Source organism: Neolamprologus multifasciatus, chromosome 13, assembly GCF_963576455.1.
Source record: "Neolamprologus multifasciatus chromosome 13, fNeoMul1.2, whole genome shotgun sequence".
NCBI classification, from domain to species: domain Eukaryota; kingdom Metazoa; phylum Chordata; class Actinopteri; order Cichliformes; family Cichlidae; genus Neolamprologus; species Neolamprologus multifasciatus.
The window spans coordinates 19,038,834-19,058,998 of record NC_140451.1 but is presented as its reverse complement, the minus strand read 5'-3'; the positions used below and the strand labels follow the sequence as shown (position 1 = coordinate 19,058,998).

General features: G+C 42.3%; 1 protein-coding gene and 1 long non-coding RNA gene across 5 annotated transcripts in view; one reads left to right on the top strand and one right to left on the bottom strand.

Moving 5' to 3' along the window:
• Nucleotides 1-19,256, bottom strand: part of mark1 (MAP/microtubule affinity-regulating kinase 1) — a 42,532-nt gene extending 23,276 nt beyond the window's left edge. For 2 of the 4 annotated variants that reach the window (XM_085181836.1, XM_085181837.1), the window contains exons 1-3: nt 18,829-19,254; nt 16,108-16,308; nt 2,571-2,624 (exon numbers count right to left, since the gene is read on the bottom strand). In XM_085181836.1, the coding sequence (XP_085037962.1) occupies nt 2,571-2,624; nt 16,108-16,308; nt 18,829-18,879 (306 nt within the window). In that variant the 5' untranslated portion in view covers nt 18,880-19,254. Of the gene's footprint in view, nt 1-2,570; nt 2,625-16,107; nt 16,309-18,828 lie in introns of all 4 variants that reach the window. The other 2 variants (XM_085181835.1, XM_085181839.1) reach the window with 2 other exon arrangements.
• On the top strand, nt 7,198-8,146 carry LOC146505433 (uncharacterized). The gene is made up of 2 exons (XR_014877437.1): nt 7,198-7,797; nt 7,861-8,146. It is a non-coding gene; the product is annotated as an uncharacterized LOC146505433 (long non-coding RNA).
• Nucleotides 19,257-20,165: the final 909 nt, after the last annotated feature.

Here is a 20,165-nt window from a genome sequence, read left to right as displayed (position 1 = left end):
CCAACAAAGTGACCAGGATGAATATTTTGTATACCCAGGAAACATTTTTTAAGAGTGAATGAAAAATCTAATTATCATGACTGACTTTGGTAAGATCATGGTTTGTTTTGTTTTATTTTAATCTTAAATATTGTACAGGTTTTCTTTTTTGGTTCTTTTTTTAAAAACCTTAACTGTGTTTTCTTGAATTTTAATTATAACTGGACTGAAAAAAAAATAAACAAACAAATGTGAACCTAACTGAACATGCATCAGCCTGCCAGGGTGTGACTTGGGGGATTTTAATGGAGTGGCAAATAGAACAGAAACATAAAGGGAAATGCTAGATTTATTAGACGACACAATACAAACGCATCATAGAAAAAAAGAATCTCCATAATCTTGTTTTCATCATCATTAAAAGCAAAAACCATGGCTGAAAATAAAATTAGATCTATGAAAAGCTCTGATAAAATGTGAGATTAAATTATCCACACTACATATTATAGCACAGTGGTGATTTCTCATTTTTGCACTCTCGATGCCCACTTGTTATTATTTTTCCAGCCTTTCAATTGATAATCAGCAGCAATACAAACCTCCAAAAACCAGGAAACAGAGCAAATGACTACAATGTTGCTTCTCTTTGGTTTTTCCAAGGCATTATTTGATCAGTCCAAGGTCGGAAGAGTGCCCAAGCAGAAAACTGTATATAAAAAGCGCATGTTCCCTTTAATGTATTCGTGATGGAGCTTTTACAAGGGTAGCATAGGACACTCTGGGTCAATGAGACGATCGATTCAGTCCAGGAGACGGCTGCTGCATTACAAGACGAGCTTCTGCATTGCAGATGGCATATCTGTATACTATTACGGGAATCTATAGTATGGAGCAGAGGGCGTGAAAATATATAACTGTGTATATGCTCCAAATAAGGATACAAAACAAGACTCTACAGTTGATACAAATACAGAACATTTGACATCATCTGCCAATGTGAATGCAAACGCCAATGTACTGTATGATGTAATATTAAAAACACCTTATCCCCCATATATTAAAAAAAGCTGTATAAGTGCTGCAGCTCACATATGAAAGCCCACTGAATAATTGATCAACTGGGCTGCACGGTCACGTGATACATCTGTCCTGCTACATTCAACACTACATAGCGGACAACCCAACCCATCCGGTATGAAACTCCTCATGACCCAATCTGGCAATGTCCCAGTCAGTTTCTACGCAGAATATTAATCCACCACATACACACAAAACAAAATGTTCATTACCCTCACTTTGTGCACAGATTAGAAACCACACAATAGGCTGCGACACAAAAGAGCTCAAACAACAAGAATTATCTCAGTCAGATTAGATGAGCGTGGAACTGAGAGCTTGAAACTCTCACAGCAACTACACACTGATTGGCTAAAGAATTGCCGTCGGATCCCATTAAGATCCAAGACAATTGCAGGAATATAATCGTGTTAGAAATGCCCTGATAGGCGAAAAACCACCGTGTTTTATAGATGCCAAAGAAGGACTTCGGCAGTGAACCAGATTTGGTCTCATAATAGCCCTTTATGATTACACTCTGCTTGATTAGGCCAGCCTTCACTGACTCACTGAGTTCACTCATCTCATCTCCATTCAGACCAACATAAGGTGGAAGCACTATTTAGAAGCTAATCGCAATTATTTTGTCATTAAGAAGCTTGTAGGGGGCAACATTTTCCCACCCTGGTGGCCTACAAAGACACCATCAAGTGTCATTTATGTAGGTGTGGTTGTTGTAATTGTCCATTATCAAAATGAGTCAGTCAGTTGCTAGGCAATTTTTTCATCGTTTACAAAAACCGGAAAGTAAAAGAGCAGCAGCGCTGGTGAGCCGCGCTACGATAATGTCATGATCATGAAAAGAATTCCTGTCAGTCAGCTGCACACCTGATTTATTTTTAGACTCGCAGTAGGTGATCTTGGCAGCTCTTGCTTTCCTTCCACATGTTCTAATCTGCGATGATGACTGTATGTGTACCGGTCTGTGCATTTACTTGGATAGCTATCTTTGTGAGGACTGGCTTAAGTTTAAAACCACTGGAGTGAAGACATTTAGGGAAAGTGAGGAGCTTTTGAGCACTCCTTACCTTTTCACATATATTCAAAGACCTATTTGAAGATTAACCTGGATTAGCCTGGTTTGAGAGCTAATAATGCAATATACGGACAAAGAGCACAAAGATAACCACGTGTGTTTAATGGGAGTCAGTAATCAGGAAACAGTCCCTCAGCCTTTTTTCTAATTGGTTATGACTGCTAGACAAGGGTAAGTGACAAACCGGCCAGCAAGTGTATTTTTAGCTGCCCGTAACCACAAACAACAGAGTCAGGAGTGAAGGAGGTTGTGGCTGGAGATTAAACAAGCCCTGTGGTCTCTCCTGAGTACATCTGATTTCATTATGTAAAATAGCACATCCTGAGTTCAAAGAGCAAAGAACAGAGTGGGAAGAACTCGGGAAAGACTATCGGAAAAGCCCACGAACACTGTAACCAAGACATCAATGTTACCATGTGGTCATAAAACATAAACTCACCTTCTGTAGGCTGGTTGGATTCAGCTGGGTTTTGTCTATTATCTTCACCGCCACCTAGAGAAAGAAAAGACAGGAAGACAGGGGAAGTAAAAGAAAGGGAGGGAAGGGGGAGAGAGAGCGGGATGCAGACAGGAAAAAAGATGTCAAAGCTAATTCCAGTTTTGTATTTGTGCAGTTAAAACTCGCATTGAAATGAATTCTTATTATTTCACTATTGTGCGGTGAGGTGGCTTTGTCAAAACATGTCACAGCTGAATCATGCATTCAACCTGAACACACCTAAAAGCTTCTCTATTCAGTAATTCGTTAAGACGTGAAGCATTGATTTGCAGAGATCAAAGCAGAAATACATATTCCCTCTTGACTATGACTATACTGTGAATCAAGAGCCTTTACACACTGAGAAAGGCAACTTAAAGCAGGGAGCAAGAAAGGTTTGGGTAAATATTCTCAATTGGCAACCATGTCAGCAGTCATTTGCATCCATCTCAATAATCACCCCAAAGTGCTTGAGGAAACGAACGGAGTCTCCTCACTTTGAGAGCTCAGCAGCTTTCACTGACTATCTGTGCCATACTGCAGAGTCAAAAGCAAGCCACTATATTATCTTGAGAAGTTTCAGTTTTTTCATATACTGATATGTTCCCCCCCACCCCTTACCCCCCCCATGTAGCACACATAAAGTCATCCTGTACTACTAAACTCTCAGGTTAAACACCATTTAATGTCTGAGCTGATTGCTCACACACAAGTCTAGAAATGTTCACAGCTGCATGTGTGAAAAAGTGCTATGCTAAGCTTTTTTTATATGCGTAAATAAATAAGAATGACAGTTTTTATAGCCTAACCACAGGTAATTACCATAAAATCTTTTCTTAGCCTAACTACAGAGAGCAAAGGGGTCTAAGGATCAAACTAGTAGCTGTTTGCCGACTTGATATTTGAAATCCTTCACGAGTTTTACAGCCTCCATATGCCTCTTGAGACTCTTCAACCAACTGACAGTATCAAAGCTCTTAAACATGCGTTTGTTCCTTCTTTTTGCACTGTACTTTGTACTGAATGGATGCTGCTGTCTCAATTCAGAACTGGAAAGGAGAAGCTGCTGTTGGCCTTGGTGCTAAGATAATATATTAACAAAATGCATTAATAAATCAAACAGAAAAATACCGAACTAACATCTGTGCAGTTAAAAATTAACTTAATAGTCTGTCAAAGTTCCACTTTCCTGATCGAATAAACCAGTAGGTTACAGAACGCTATGTTGTTTGCCCAACTTTATTGCACCAAATGGCGCATATAAATGTACATACTTTTTATTACATTGCACAAAGTTAGCATATCACACGTATGGGGACAGAGCATGAGTCCAGCTATAACTGTGAATGCTGTCCATGGCTGCAGTTTGGACTTAACCAAAAAAAATCTGCATCTTGGATTTACACTAAGTAATGATACAGGAGAATTTAAGGATGCATAAACGTATTTGCTCGTCTGCCATTCTTATAGGGTTTAATGTGATGTCAGCCCACCCTTAGCAGCAACAACAACTTCAACTACTTCTGGGAAGATTTTCCACAAGGTTTAGGAGTGTTTCTGGGAATATTTGACCTTTCTTCCAAAAGTGCATTTGTGAGGTCAAACACTGATGTTGGACGAGAAACAACCCCACATCATAATTCCATCTCCACCAAAACTTTACACTTTGCACAACGCAGTCAGAACAGTACCATTCTCCTCTGAACCCCCAAACACAAACTCGTCCATTTGATTTTCATATGAACAAGCATGATTTGTCACTCAAGAGAAAAGGTTTCCAATGCTCTAGAGTCCAGTGATGGCGTGCTTTACACCACACCAAAACTTTGCATTCTGATGGAAAGTTTGGCTGCAGCTGCTTGACCATTGTAACTCGTCATACAAAAATCTCCATGTGCAGTTCTTAAACTACTTTATCTTTAATAGCAAGGACATCTCATGGCTGGACTTCTTGCACAGGTGGCATCATATCACGGTACCATGCTGGAATTTACTGAGCTCCTGAGAGCAATTCATTCTTTCACAAATGTTTGCAGAAGCAGTCTGCAAACATGAGACAGGTGATTTTATACACCCGTGGCTATGGAAGTGAATAACTTCTGGAAATATAGTGAATGTATCACACAGTGACAAAGCCCTAGGTTTTAAAATTTTGTTGGGTATAGGAGTTGTACGACTCATCCCAAATTTAAAGTGATTTATACAACATTATTGTAGGATGTGTGCCCCCCCCACCACTCTACCCCCAGGGAGCTGTGCCTTAACCATGATCTCCAATCATAGCCATGTCTAACATTAGAAGTATCATAGGAGCGGATCCTGAAGAGATTTTGTCATCATCTATGTTCATCTGCTGAATTACATTCTAGCACAAAGATTGTAACCTCTGCAGAAGACACACTGATAACATTAAAGATGAATAATATCACAAAAACACACATTTTTTCTAAAGCATTACTGTGCCTCTGGCCTTACAAGAGCTTAATAAGCATGCTTCAGTGGATGCAGTCTCTTGGTAAGCCTGGTAAGGGGGGAAACCAGCAAGCAGATGCTGAGTCATGGTGATGAGAATGCAGGTTATTCATCTAAAACCACTTTCCCTAAGACCTATGGTACAAATTGTTTTGTAATTTAATTTGATACAACCCCAGAAGCCAAACTTGATAATAACACCAAGAAACAGTCTAACAGGGAGAGGATGGAGCAAAGTGAAAGACTGCAGAAAGGCCTACTATTTGTAGAAAAACACAGTATGCAGGTGGTGTCTATTTGTAGCCCTTCTTAGGTAGGCAGGTGCACAGACAGACTCCCTTCCTCTCTGCTTCCTCCTGTCACGGACGAAGCTCAGGTTTAGGCACGTATTTGCGTGTCTGTTGATGTACAGTACGCCTACAGGTGTTGGAACGGTCCTCATGTGTCACTCTGCTGCATCAACTTCCACTATTCCCTTTGCATGAGTCAGTGAGATTCATTTAATTTCCTCGACACGATGCCGGGCAAATATTTTCATTTTTGTTAGCAGACAGAGATTTGATGAATGAGTGGACGGCACAGAAATTATACACAAGGCCTCTGTGTGCATGTGGGTGTGTGCGTGTTCACGCTAATGGATTTGAGGGTAAATAATTCAGTTTCACAGTGACAGAAGGGCACTGTGCATCAGTGTTAATTATTCAGCCCAGTCGTAACACAGGGGCCATATGCTCTTCACAGTATGCAGGACTTGTGATCGTGTGTGAATATTTAGACAGCGAGGACACAAAGGGGAAACTTTGCATCGCTCGTGTGCTCGAGTGCTTTACGCGTTTCCTCTACACTCTGATTTCCCTTTAGGCTCTTTTATCAAAACCACAGAATCATGATATCTGTGTGCTAAAGGGAAGTATTTTAGCATTGTATAAGGTCATATGCGATGAAAAGAAAGGCATGACTGTAATACAGGGAGCAGGGCTGGTGGGTGCGTTTGATGTATGAAATGTACGACAACAAAAGTTTTTTTTTCACGTCACATCTATGCAAATAAGTGCTCTGAATATTGTATGCATATTTGCTTCTACACACTTCTATGCACTCTAAAACAAGAAGTACAGTTTATACCATACTCGCCATATAAGTGCTAATGAGTATGTTCATATTTGCAGTGCTTTGTTTTCCTCGTTTCTATATTTAGCTCTCCAAGTAAATTTGCTCTCTGCGGAGACTAAGAGGATACTGAGAGCTTCTAAGAACAAGGGTCAAATTCCTTCCATGTGTCAGCAAGAAAGCTGCAACATAGACTGAAAAAGATAAACAGATCAACAGATAATTTGATTGATTTGTTATTTACATTAAAACTATTTGTAAACATAATTCAGAATTAATGGAAAGTGACCATTTACTCTAAACCTAATGCCTTAAAAGCATTAAATTACCATGACATTCATGCTCATATGTAAACTTGATGGATGTAGCCTCCAGGTCTGTGAAGCAGTCCTAATGGCCAGATGGTGACTCTTCGTGGTAGAAAAAGTCATCTATGGTATACAAGAGTCTGAGAAAACAATTCTGCTTCTCACTTAAGTTTTTGCCTCAGTCAAGCAGTTTATAGCCTCAACAGATAGTTTCAAATCTTCTTTATTGCAGAAAATTTTGGTCATTTTGTAACTTACTGTCCTGTTTACTGTGAAATAGGCATGTCTGCCTTGTGAGTGTGCAATTATCAGAATGAGTTAACCAAGCTAGCTAATGCTAACATTCGCTAACGAGTTCTGCTCTCTCATCCAGTTTTCAAAGACTGCAACAGAGAAAGCGACAAACCCAAGGCTTCAAACTTGGACAATAAAAGACAGGGTTCAACACTGGCTGCAAGTATATTTTATGTACAATCTACACCTGATTGGTTTCCCCCAATATTGCCACTATATGTATGATAAAACCACACTAATAATAAATTATAGCGATCCCAGGTCACCAATAGGTGGACTGTGGATTTTGATGGACAGTTTCTATTTTACTCTCTCGTACAGTAAAGTTATTTTTCATCTGTGCGGCCTTTGTGATGGTCAGTGTATGCACACAGGAAGCACACAGAAAGAAACAGAGGGTTAAAGCTAGGGATGGGTACCGGTGTCCGGTGCCATGATGGCACCGGTTCTGACATAAACGGTAGTAACCAGACCGAAAAGCAGCGCACATTTCGGTGCTTTATTTCGGTGCTTTTTTTTCCTGAGATGTGATACACTTTGAATTCTAGCCAATCATTTTACGTTTCAGAGGATAGTAGGCGGGTCCAGGTACGTACGTTCTTTTAGAGCAGAGCTACAGATTAAAAATGCCCAAGGCGAAGCGGTCAAAAGTCTGGCTGTACTTCACAGCAAAAGATGCAAACTCAGCAGCCTGCAACAAGTGCTTTAAGCTGATATTGTGGAAAGGAGGTAACACCTGAAATCCGATGAAACACCTGGCGACGCATAGCGTTTTTTTTAAAAGCCGAAAAATGCGCCGTATTTGATAGCTTTCTGCGAGACCTCACACCGAGCACATCTACTGCGGGTGGGTTGCCTGTTATCGGACCCAGAGTTAGCAACATCCCCCAAAAAGCTGAAGAGGAGAGTCCTGGCCCCTAGCCCTGCCAGTGTAGCAGAAATGATGACGGATGATGATGGCAGCAGCAGCCGTTCTTCTCTGCGTGAGTAGCTTAATGTTGTTCGTGTGTAATTTACGTTGAGTAAGCTAACCACGTTATTACATTAATGTATGTAAGGTGAACTAGCAAACACCATCATAGTTACATGCGGCTGTCTTCTTGTTTGATGGCAGATACTCCCTTCACCCTGGACAAAAAGGCTAAAATGACCAAATAAAAAGTGGGAAACAGTTAAACATGAGAGGTTTTTGGACAAAGTTTTTGTTTTTTCCATTGTTTAAGCACTGCTTCCAGCCAATAGTGATACCATATATGCCCTATAGCTGCAGAAAAGGCTAACATTGTTATCGTTTTACAAAAAAAAAAAAACAGCTGAACATGAGAGGTTTTTGGACCAATTTTGTGTTTTCCATTCTTTAAGCACCGGTTTGAGCACCGTTTAAGCACCGGCACCGTTTCAAAAGTACCGGTTTGGCACCGGTATCAGATAAAACCTAAACGATACCCATCCCTAGTTAAAGCTGAGATGGGTTTACACGTAAAATGTGGTTAAAGAAATGTTGTCCGCTGAGTAAGTTCATAGGGGCATATGGTAGAGGCAAATGTTACCATTAGTATAGCTCAGCGTGCATGTGAATTGATGTCCGTGTTCGTTTGGGCAGACAGAGGACACTCTGTCACGTGGAAGTGAGTCTGTGCAACCTCCTTTTTGGTTCACAGGACCTTTTGTTGTTTTTCTACACAGTTAAACCTCTGTTTATCACATCTGGGAAATCTATGTCAGTAAGCGTCTTTCTAGGTTCCTGCTACGATAACATTCGTTTTAGTGGGTCATGTTCTTTCCACCTGTTTTCTCCCTTACTCTGATCCATGTCTTTGCATTCTGATGAGCCAGCAAAGGCTCTCAGGCACACAAAGCGGCGCCTGACATTCTCGGCAAACAGCGGGTAGCACACTCAATGTGTCTGTTTTACACTTGCATTAAAGGACACAGAACAGATCAAACTGTTACCGGTTAGACCTGAGAGAATATTTATTCCCTGGGCACTCAATACCGATATGACCTGATGCTTTTTAAAACTCAGAGGATTAAAAGATGCAAGTGGCTAAGACAGACAAGAGAAGGACCTCTGAGGTGGATCGGGGCTGTCAGTGAGCCCTGCGGGTCCTACTGAGTGAAAGACAGCAAGCAGATTGCAGGTCATCGTTTTCTCTTTAGAGAAACAGGAGCTTTAATTACAACACATCAAAGCAGGGCATCTATCACTCTGACAAGGCAGCAGTGTATGACTGTGAGTGGGTGAAAGGGAGCGAGAGGTTGTCCTCACTGGGAAAGCTAACATGGTCAAGTACAACATTGTCATGACAGGAGATAATTCGTTCATCTGACAGCCAGAACACAGCCGAAAACTGGGTCTGACTGCAAGTAGATCAATGCCTTATCAACTAATTCATGTATAATATATTTGAGTTGATAAATAAATAGCCATACCATCATTTTGGCTGTCACTTGGTGTTCGCTCGCTCTGTGGTATAGTATCGCTTCCTGTTCCTGCTCAAACACAGTGGTGTTTCTGAGTAGCTTATTTGCTTAGCAGTTTAATTAACAACTTTTAAATACATTCTTTTTTCACAGTATAATCTTCACGTGCTTCATCCGAAGCACACTTTCTGTGTACTCACTACCTAATTTATAGCCAAAGTATTCACTCACTGTCTCTGTACTGTTTCGCTAGCTTAGCTCGTAGCCGACCCGTTAGCACAATGGCTACTTCACCTGTCCCTTCTGCACTTTCTTGCTCATTGTGTCAGATGTTTAGTTACTCCTCGGCCTCCTTTAGCAGTAATGATATCTGTAACAAATGTAGCATATTTGCAGCTCTGGAGGCCAGGATTACTGATCTGGAGACTCGGCTTTGCACCCTGCTCTCACCCTTAGCTAGCCAGGCCCCTGTAGCTGGTGCAGCCGAAGATAGCGTAGGCCCCGCTAGCTGTTCCCCGGAAGACCCCAAGCAGCTGGGGAAAGATGGCTGGGTAACGGTGAGGAGGAAGCGTAGTCCTAAACAGAAGCCCCAGGTACACCACCAACCCGTTCATGTGTCTAACCGTTTTTCCCCACTCGGTGACACACCCGCTGGGGGTCAAACTCTGGTAATTGGTGATTCTGTTCTCAGACATGTGAAGCTAGAGACACCGGCAACCATAGTCAATTGTCTTCCAGGGGCCAGAGCAGGCGACATTGAAGGAAATTTAAAACTGCTGGCTAAGGGTAAACGTAAATTCAATAAAATCATAATTCACGTCGGCAGTAATGACACCCGGTTACGCCAATCGGAGGTCACTAAAATCAATATTGAATCGGTGTGCAACTTTGCCAAAACAATGTCGGACTCTGTAGTTTTCTCTGGTCCCCTCCCCAATCAGACCAGGAGTGACATGTTTAGCCGCATGTTCTCCTTAAATTGCTGGCTGTCTGAGTGGTGTCCCAGAAATGATGTGGGCTTCATAGATAATTGGCAAACCTTCTGGAGGAAACCTGGTCTTGTTAGGAGAGACGGCATCCATCCCACTTTGGATGGAGCAGCTCTCATTTCTAGAAATATGGACAAATTTATTAAACCCCTCAAAACATGACTATCCAGAGTTGGGACCAGGAAGCAGAGTTGCAGTCTTACACGCCTCTCTGCAGCTTCTCTCCTCCTGCTACCCCCCCAAAAACCCATCTCCATAGAGACTGTGTCTGCTTCCAAAAAGACAAAAAACAAACTAAAAACCAGCAACAAACAACTTAAACATTTACAAAGAAAGAACAATACAGTATCCACATCTGAACCAAAGAGTAAAACAGTGAAATGTGGATTATTAAATATTAGGTCTCTCTCCTCCAAGTCTCTGTTAGTACATGACTTAATAATTGATCAACAAATTGATTTACTCTGCCTTACAGAAACCTGGTTGCAGCAGGATGATTATGTTAGTTTAAATGAATCAACACCCCCGAGTCATTCTAACTACCAGAAATCTCGAAGCACAGGTCGAGGGGGCGGTGTGGCAGCAATTTTTCACACCAGTCTATTAATTAATGAAAGACCAAGACAGACTTTTAATTCATTTGAAAGCCTGATGCTTAGCCTTGTCCACCCCAGCTGTGAAACTCAGAAACCAGTCTTACTTGTTATCATCTATCGTCCACCTGGGCCTTACACAGAGTTTCTGTCTGATTTCTCAGACTTTATATCTAATTTAGTTCTGAGCTCAGATAAAATAATTATTGTGGGTGATTTTAACATCCATGTTGATGCTAAAAATGACAGCCTCAACATGGCATTTAATCTGTTGTTAGACTCAATTGGTTTCTCTCAAAATGTAAAAGAACCCACCCACCACTTTAATCACACTCTAGAGCTTGTTTTAACATATGGCATAGAAACTGAACATTTAACAGTGTTTCCTGAAAACCCTCTCCTGTCTGATCATTTCTTGATAACATTTACATTTACAATAATTGATTACGCAGCAGTGGAGAGTGGACTTTATCAAAGTAGATGTCTTTCTGAAAGCGCTGTAACTAAGTTTAAGAATATAATCCAGCCACTGTTATCATCGTCAATGCCCTGTACCAACACAGAGCAGAGCAGCTATCTGAACGCTACCCCAACAGAGGTCGATTATCTTGTTAATAATTTCACCTCCTCACTACGTACGACTCTGGATACTGTAGCTCCTGTGAAAACTAAGGTCTCTAATCAGAAGTACCTGACCCCATGGTATAATTCTCAAACACGTACCCTAAAGCAGATGACTCGTAATCTGGAGAGGAAATGGCGTGTCACAAATTTAGAGGATCATCATTTAGCCTGGAGAAATAGTTTGTTGCTTTATAAGAAAGCCCTCCGCAAAGCCAGAACAGCTTACTACTCATCACTGATTGAAGAAAATAAGAACAACCCCAGGTTTCTCTTCAGCACTGTAGCCAGGCTGACAAAAAGTCAGAGCTCTTTTGAGCCAACCATCCCTTTAACGTTAACTAGTGATGACTTCATGAACTTCTTCACAAATAAAATTTTTATCATTAGAGAAAAAATTACCAATAATCATCCCACAGATGTAATATTATCTACAGCTACTCTTAGTTTCATTGATGTTAAGTTAGACTCTTTTTCTCCAATTGATCTTTCTGAGTTAACTTCAATAATTACTTCCTCCAAACCATCAACGTGTCTTTTAGACCCCATTCCTACAAAACTGCTCAAAGAAGTCCTGCCATTGATTAATTCTTCGATCTTATATATGATCAACCTATCTCTAATAATCGGCTATGTACCACAGGCCTTCAAGGTGGCTGCAGTTAAACCTTTACTCAAAAAGTCATCTCTAGACCCAGCAGTCTTAGCTAATCATAGGCCAATCTCCAACCTTCCTTTCATATCAAAAATCCTTGAAAGAGTAGTTGTCAAACAGCTAACAGATCATCTGCAGAGGAATGGTTTATTTGAAGAGTTTCAGTCAGGTTTCAGAGTTCATCACAGCACAGAAACAGCTTTAGTGAAGGTTACAAATGATCTTCTTATGGCCTCTGACAGTGGACTCATCTCTGTGCTTGTCCTTCTTGACCTTAGTGCAGCATTCGATACTGTTGACCATAATATCCTATTAGAGCGATTAGAACATGCTGTAGGTATTACAGGTATTGCACTGCAGTGGTTTGTATCATATCTATCTAATAGACTCCAATTTGTGCATGTAAATGGAGAGTCCTCTTCACACACTGAGGTTAATTATGGAGTTCCACAGGGTTCAGTGCTGGGACCAATTCTGTTTACATTATACATGCTTCCCCTAGGCAGCATCATTAGAAGACATAGCATACATTTTCACTGCTATGCAGATGACACCCAGCTCTATCTGTCCATGAAGCCAGAGAACACACACCAATTAGTTAAACTGCAGGAATGTCTTAAAGACATAAAGACTTGGATGGCCACTAACTTTCTGCTTCTTAACTCAGATAAAACTGAGGTCATTGTACTCGGCGCTGAAAAGCTTAGAAATATGGTATCTAACCAGATTCTTACTCTGGATGGCATTACCTTGGCCTCCAGTAACACTGTGAGGAACCTTGGAGTCATTTTTGACCAGGATATGTCCTTCAACGCACATATTAAACAAATATGTAAGACTGCGTTCTTCCATTTGCGCAACATCTCTAAAATTAGAAATATCCTGTCTCAGAGTGACGCTGAAAAACTAGTTCATGCATTTATTACTTCCAGACTGGACTACTGCAATTCATTATTATCAGGATGTCCAAAAAACTCACTGAAAAGCCTTCAGTTAATCCAAAATGCTGCAGCAAGAGTACTGACAGGGACTAGAAAGAGAGAGCATATTTCTCCTGTTTTGGCTTCCCTTCATTGGCTTCCTGTTAAATCCAGAATTGAATTCAAAATCCTGCTCCTCACATACAAGGTCTTAAATAATCAGGCCCCATCTTATCTTAATGACCTTGTAGTACCATATCACCCTATTAGAGCACTTTGCTCTCGCTCTGCAGGCCTACTTGTTGTTCCTAGAGTATTTAAAAGTAGAATGGGAGGGAGAGCCTTCAGTTTTCAGGCCCCTCTTCTGTGGAACCAGCTTCCAGTTTGGATTCGGGAGACAGACACTATCTCTACTTTTAAGATTAGGCTTAAAACTTTCCTTTTTGCTAAAGCATATAGTTAGGGCTGGACCAGGTGACCCTGAATCCTCCCTTAGTTATGCTGCAATAGATGTAGGCTGCCGGGGGATTCCCATGATGCATTGAGTTTTTCCTTTCCAGTCACCTTTCTCACTCACTATGTGTTAACAGACCTCTCTGTATTGAATCGTATCTGTTATTAATCTCTGTCTCTCTTCCACAGCATGTCTTTTATCCTGTCTTCCTTCTCTCACCCCAACCGGTCGCAGCAGATGGCCGCCCCTCCCTGAGCCTGGTTCTGCCGGAGGTTTCTTCCTGTTAAAAGGGAGTTTTTCCTTCCCACTGTCGCCAAAGTGCTTGCTCATAGGGGGTCATATGATTGTTGGGCTTTTCTCTGTATCTATGAAGCGCCTTGAGGCGACATTTGTTGTGATTTGGCGCTATATAAATAAAATTGAATTGAATTGAATTGAATTTTGTCACATTGTGGTTTCTATGCAGCGAGGCATAACTTGAAAAAGATGCAAGTAATTCAGCCGTGAAGCTGAAATATTTTTCTTTTAAGTGAGCCTTCTTGCATTGTTACCAGAACTGAAACTATAAATGAAAAGGTCACTCAGAGTATTTAGTACAGTATGGCTTTGTTGGTTTCCTGTGAGGGTGAATTAAATATATTCATGTTTTAAATAGGTCGAATAAAACAAGAACACTCCTAAATAGGGATCTGAACTTAAATTAACCAACAATGAAAGAACAGCAAACTGCAGTCTTAATTGTTGCAGCAATGAAAGAGTCGCGTTGATATGAAGAATATAATATATAATATGTCAATTCCCATATCAAAAAACAGATCTTGGCTTCAGATGCCTGCCAACTCTGAGTATCAATCCAATATCAGCCCCCTATCTCGGGAAGAGCCTGGGAATCATTCTGATATCTGCAAGGCATCGTCAGGCTCTACTTATAGATTGTTTCAATACTTTGAAATGCAAAAGGTAACAAATAAATGAACACGCTATATGGACAAAAGTACAGAGTTTCTTAATCTTTGAATTCAGGTGTTTTCCCATCGCCGCAGGTGCCTTTACAAGCATTTATGAAAGAATGGGTTGTTCCAAAGAGCTCACTGAATTTGATCGTAATATTGTAATAGGATACCACTGTTGGAACAAGTCGGTTCATGAACCTTCTTACCTCCAAGATATTCAACATTTAACTCAGAGTGGTACTATTGCAAGGGGTTGAGGAACCGCTCATTTAAAGTTACAGAGCGTGGTTGCCGAGTGCTGATGCACATGGTGTGTAAAAGTTACCAAAGATTTGCTGACTCAATGACTGCAGAGCTTCAAACCCCCTGTGACATTAATATCAGCACAGTTTGTGCCAGGAGCTAACACTGACTCCTTAATCCTAATTTTTTGATTTTGTTCAACATTTTTTATGCACAAACTTTAACACAAAAAGTGTTAGAGGGGGTCGAGTTTGGTGGCTTCTAGATCATGTTTCTGCATTTTGCAGATAGGTTGGGTTCGTCATACAACGACCTCCAGCTTGCCCTGGGTTGCAAGTTATAGTTCAAGTGTAAGACCATGAGTCACAGTCAGAAAACGGTGCCCACTCTAGATTGGGAATGAGTTGCTGGCCAAAAGTGGAGGATTTTAAGTATCTTGGGGGGGACTTGTTCAATAATAAGGGTGAGCAGAGCGGGAGATTAACAGGTGTTGGTACTGTGCCCACTTGGATGTGCACGCTATACTGGTGTGTCATGGTGAAGAGAGAGCTGAATGTGAAAGTGGAGCCGTTGATCTACGTTCCTGCCTTCACCTGTGGGAACGAGCTCTGGGTGGTGATGGAACAAATGAGACGGAATAGAAGTCTCCTCCATGAAGGGTGGCTGGGTTCACCTTAGAGACAGGGTGAGGAGCTCAGTCATTTGGAAGGAACTCAAAGTACAATTGCTCTAAGAAAAAAGCAGCGGGTTGAAGAGCTTCAAGCTTCTGACCAGGATGGGCATATCCTACTGGGAGGATTCCCTGGTGCAGAGTCAGGACATGCTGGAGAGATTACACATTTTGACTGACTTGGGAACACTTTGGAACAGAACAGAACCCCAGAACAAGCTGGAGGAGGTGGACTGAGAGAGGGAAGTCTGGGTGTCCCTGATTAGACTGCAGCTCAAATGACCCAGCAGTAGCAATTTGTGTTAAATAACTAATAATATTATTACTCATTTTATTCCAGCTTAGCATGGGAGCTTAGCGTATTGGTGTGATTTATTGTTGTGGTAGTTTGTTCTTTTTCCGTTCTCACCTTTACTGTTCATGCACCACAACATAAAAGAAAAAAGGCAGGAGGAGGTCATGATAACAAAAATCTGAGTCGATGACAACTCATGAACTAAAAACCTACTGCACAGAGTCTCGCAGAGAAAGAATCACCGACTGAGCTTTTCAGTCAACTTAGTGAGCACAGCTTGCGTTTAAGTCACAAACTACTTAAAACAGAGAAGTTGTTGGCGTAGCAGATTTAAAATACCTTCTGATCCTTTGCTGTTAGCTGTCCTTTTAGCAAATAATGCACTGCTGCTGATCAATATCCCATATAAATATTGGATCAGTGCATCACTATATTATATAACACAAATAAAAACACAGTATAAACGTTATAAAGCAAAGATTAAAAACTTGTTGCACCTCTCGTCCAGTCAGGACATGTCGTGCCAGCTTCACTTTGGCAAAATTCCCCTTCCCAATGGTCTTGAGGAGGCGGTAATTGCCAATGTGAGGGTGCTCCTCTGTGGAGGTGAAAGAGTTGCGGCATCGTGGCAGGCTGTGACGACTCGCGGACTTTGTTGGGGGGGCTTGGGGTTCAACAAAGCCGTCCACCGAAGAGTGCTGCAGGGGAAAAAAAGTGGAGATCAGCAACATCCTTTGATTTACACAGACACCAATATTATTTAAGTAGTTTTGTGGCACATTTCCAAACTGATCATTTTGCTACACAGGCAAAACATACAGAAGCAATGCAGTACTGTTGAAGCTGAACTTTGAAAGAGATTAAACCAGTAACTTTGCCCCAATTCCAGAGTTGGTTTCACAATACAGAAGTATTTGGGGGTGAATCAAAATCTCGGTGCTTTAACGCCTTAACCTAATGACCCTATCATTCACAGTGTAAGAGTCAATATCAGAAGAAACTGAACTTCAGACTGTGTGTCTTTGACAGAACCTGCAAAAAAAGTGTAACACACAGGCACATTTTGTGATAACAATGTTGCTGGTTCCACAGTCAAAACCAATAACAAGCGTCTATGTGATACAGCAAGGTGAATTAGGAACAGCTTGCTATAAGTACTATGCTGGCACAGGCTATATGCAGTCTCCTCTGGTCCTCTCCTCTACAACAGCTGCTAATGTCAGTCCAGGTCAGAGATCCCATGATCCTCTGCTCCTGAGCACCACACCCAGCCAGAGAATAAAGCCTTGGTCTGGTTACCCGGGCTCCCCTGCTCCCATTTCACTGGGGAAACGCTACACCCTGCTGTGTGCGCAACACCTCAGCTAGCCTCACTGAGGGAGTGCTATGATGCATGTGTACATTTCACAGCATAAATTTATATTAAATCCCGACAAAGTCAGATGATTTTGTTTGTAATGCCTCTTTTAGATCAGAGAAATGTGCATGTGTTGTTTTTGCAGCGGGTAAATGCCACACTAGTGCCTTTCAAGTCAATTTTAGATCGCACCTGTAATGAGGCCAGTTTGACCTTCAGCCACACAACTGTGTACACACACACACACACACTTGGCTTAGGTTCTCTAAATCAGCAGTGGAATATTTGGACAGGCAAACAACTCTGGGCTCTTGTGATTGATTAATGCACAAAATTTGTTTCACTTGTCCATCCATTGATCCCAGACACTGAGAGGATGTCTTCAGGGGGGCAAACATGAGGCATAAAACACCTGTGCACATACACACACATTAATAAAAGAAGATCAAGAAGAAAGCCAGAAGAGAGCTACTTCTGTTTTGCTGCACTTAAAGCCACTTGTCTTTCTGAGTAATAAGCTGTTATGCAATGCAGTTCAGTTGCAAGTGGGCCCTGGGGCTGCGTGCTGGAGTCGAACAGAGGGAGCCTGGGCTGGCTGGCTACTGCCAGTGATGCTGAGGCAGTGCTTTAATAGCCACCCAGAAGTCTGTGTCTGTGTCTGAGAGTGCAGCATTAGACAGACAGTTACATTAGCACTCCTATAAGCTGATGCATTACTGAACACTGGCAGATCACTGTTCAGTAATGTATCGGACAATGAGAGCGAGAGAGGACCGATATCTTCATGTAAAAGTTAACAATAGGGTTTGTTAAGTTATGCAACTTTGCTGAAGAGGAAATGCATTTTCTCACTTGAATTTTAACCACCTCAACATGACAACCCGGGCAAACACGTGCTCAGAAATATAGAAGCAAAATAAAAGCCTTCTCTGTAAGTCTATGAATAGGTCAACCATTAAAAAAAAAAAAAAAAAAAAAAAGACTGCCTGCAGCCTTAAAGGAGGCTTCTGTTTCCAGGAAAGAAAGAAAAAAAAATATCAGACGAACCCAGATATGTCACAGCCTGTCAGCACACTCACACACAGACACACACACAAGAGGAGCAGCCCTCATCTGTTCTGATCTCTGAAGAGCTACATTATAGTGGATGTGCGCGCCATAATTGGGAGTGGGTGGTCGTTCATAAACATTCCTCCACACGGCGCATGAGAAATCTCCTGTGATTAATTCAAGTCGTTCTTCGCCCTGTTGTCTGCGTGTTGGTTCGCTGAACAACAACACGCTGCCTCCTCCTCAGCAGCACCGAGCGTGCTCCTACAGCAGGGCCCGATAGGTTATGGATGTCACATTGCGATGCTACCGAGCCTTGCAATTGAAAAGTAGGGCAACATCCCCCCTCTCTCTCACACACACACACCCTCCCTATATATTGACGTCGTGGACTAGAAAATACCCCCCCAGCTGCACGAGTGGAGCAACACCATTTTCTCACAGGCCACACAGACACCTCATTCTCAGTGTTAACATTCAAGCCTCACTTGTGCCATTAAAAGCGGCATAATACTGACGCAGTGCGTTGTTCAGGCTAGCCTTGTTGTGTAGAGAGAGCGAGGCAGTCACAGCTGGGCCGCACTTTTATTCTAAGCTATTTCTACGCTCCATGCTTTCATTCCCATCAGAAAGGGGGGGGTGAAAAAAGCTGCTGTGCTCATTGGTCGAGTCACTCTGCAACACTGTAGCCTCACGAAGAGCTGCCATTAACCTGCACCGGCCAGTGCGCAAAATAACCACATCCCTGGGTCGTTACCACTCCGTCCCCACGCCCGGTATCGCTCAGGTGTCTCCGGACAGCTGCACTTACGTTCTCGGTGTCACGCTCGTTCACTGTGGGCAATGGCGTTCTGGTCGACATCTTGTGTGCTTCATAGGCCGCTCAGCGATGCGGCGGGCTGGGCAGAGCAAAAGCAGACACGGCGCGGTCCGTGAGGGAGAGCGGCGCCTCTGTTCTTCTCTACATCCCCTGTGAACACCGCAAATAGCGGCCCTTTTACCGCAGCATAGCGCACACAGGGCCCCGCCGGCACGCCAGATTTTCCTTATCGGCTTTGTACACTTCCCTTCAGGTAGGCTAGTGGCAGACAGAAAAGGAGGAAAGAGAGAGACTGAGCGAGGGAGCGGGAGGGAGGGAGAGAGAGAGCGAGAGAGGGGGGCAGGCCAGGAAGATGCGTCGGTAGCGGACGGGTCTGCGCAGCTCATCTCAAACCTCCCACCAGGAAGGATGATGGGATCTCTCGCCCTCTCTCTCTCTCTCGTGCACATACACTCTCTTTGTCTGCTCCAGAGCTCATCATTCAAGTCACCAGAAAGCAGTTAAGGGCACAGTTGGAACAGTCACCGGCAGATTTAGACCAAATCCAGCTACAGGGAGTGTGCTGCCTGCCAAACAGGTCTACACTGCTACTGAACAATGCCCTAAAGCCTGACAGTGGCTGTACAGACATTTTATCACGCAGTATCGTAGAGATGTTGAGGTAGACTCACTAAATAAGTGGCTCAAATTTGGCTGGAACAATATAAATTAAATGGCCTATTTCTGTTATTTTATGCTATGGGTTTTAATTTAGTGCTCACTCCATGATGGGTTTGAAGAAGACAATGAGTTGGAGAGGCCTAGTTTAGGGATAACGCCCGTGTCACGGTATGAACTGGGCAGACTTTGCCATCTGTCGGAGAGTTACAGCACTGCACCCGTCATTGTTCTTCTACTTAATCCTAAAATTGCAACAGGTATTTTTATTTTTTATTTTTTTTGAGTGGTCAGAGAGCAAATATATGAACAACCTTTAGATTCCTAGAGACATATTTTGTATTTTTCATGCTTTTACCTTTTTTTTGTTTGTTTTTTAGGGGTGTGGTTGTGACAGTGCGCACGCAGATGTGCGTGCGGGAGTTCTTCCACTAGGGGTCATTATACGCCTGCAGTATCCTTCATATTTCCTTCGTGCAGCCCCAAACAAACGCCATGCCGTTGCTCGTTGATTTGCTTTCATCCTCTGAGTACATTAACATGTCATAATGTGATTGGGGAATAAGCAGGGCGGCAGGCGTTAAAGTCCATTAATGAGTCTCTTGTATGAGATGTCGTGGCTTCTTTGTCTCTGCAGTAATATTGTGGAATTCAGGCAGACAGTTGCATCT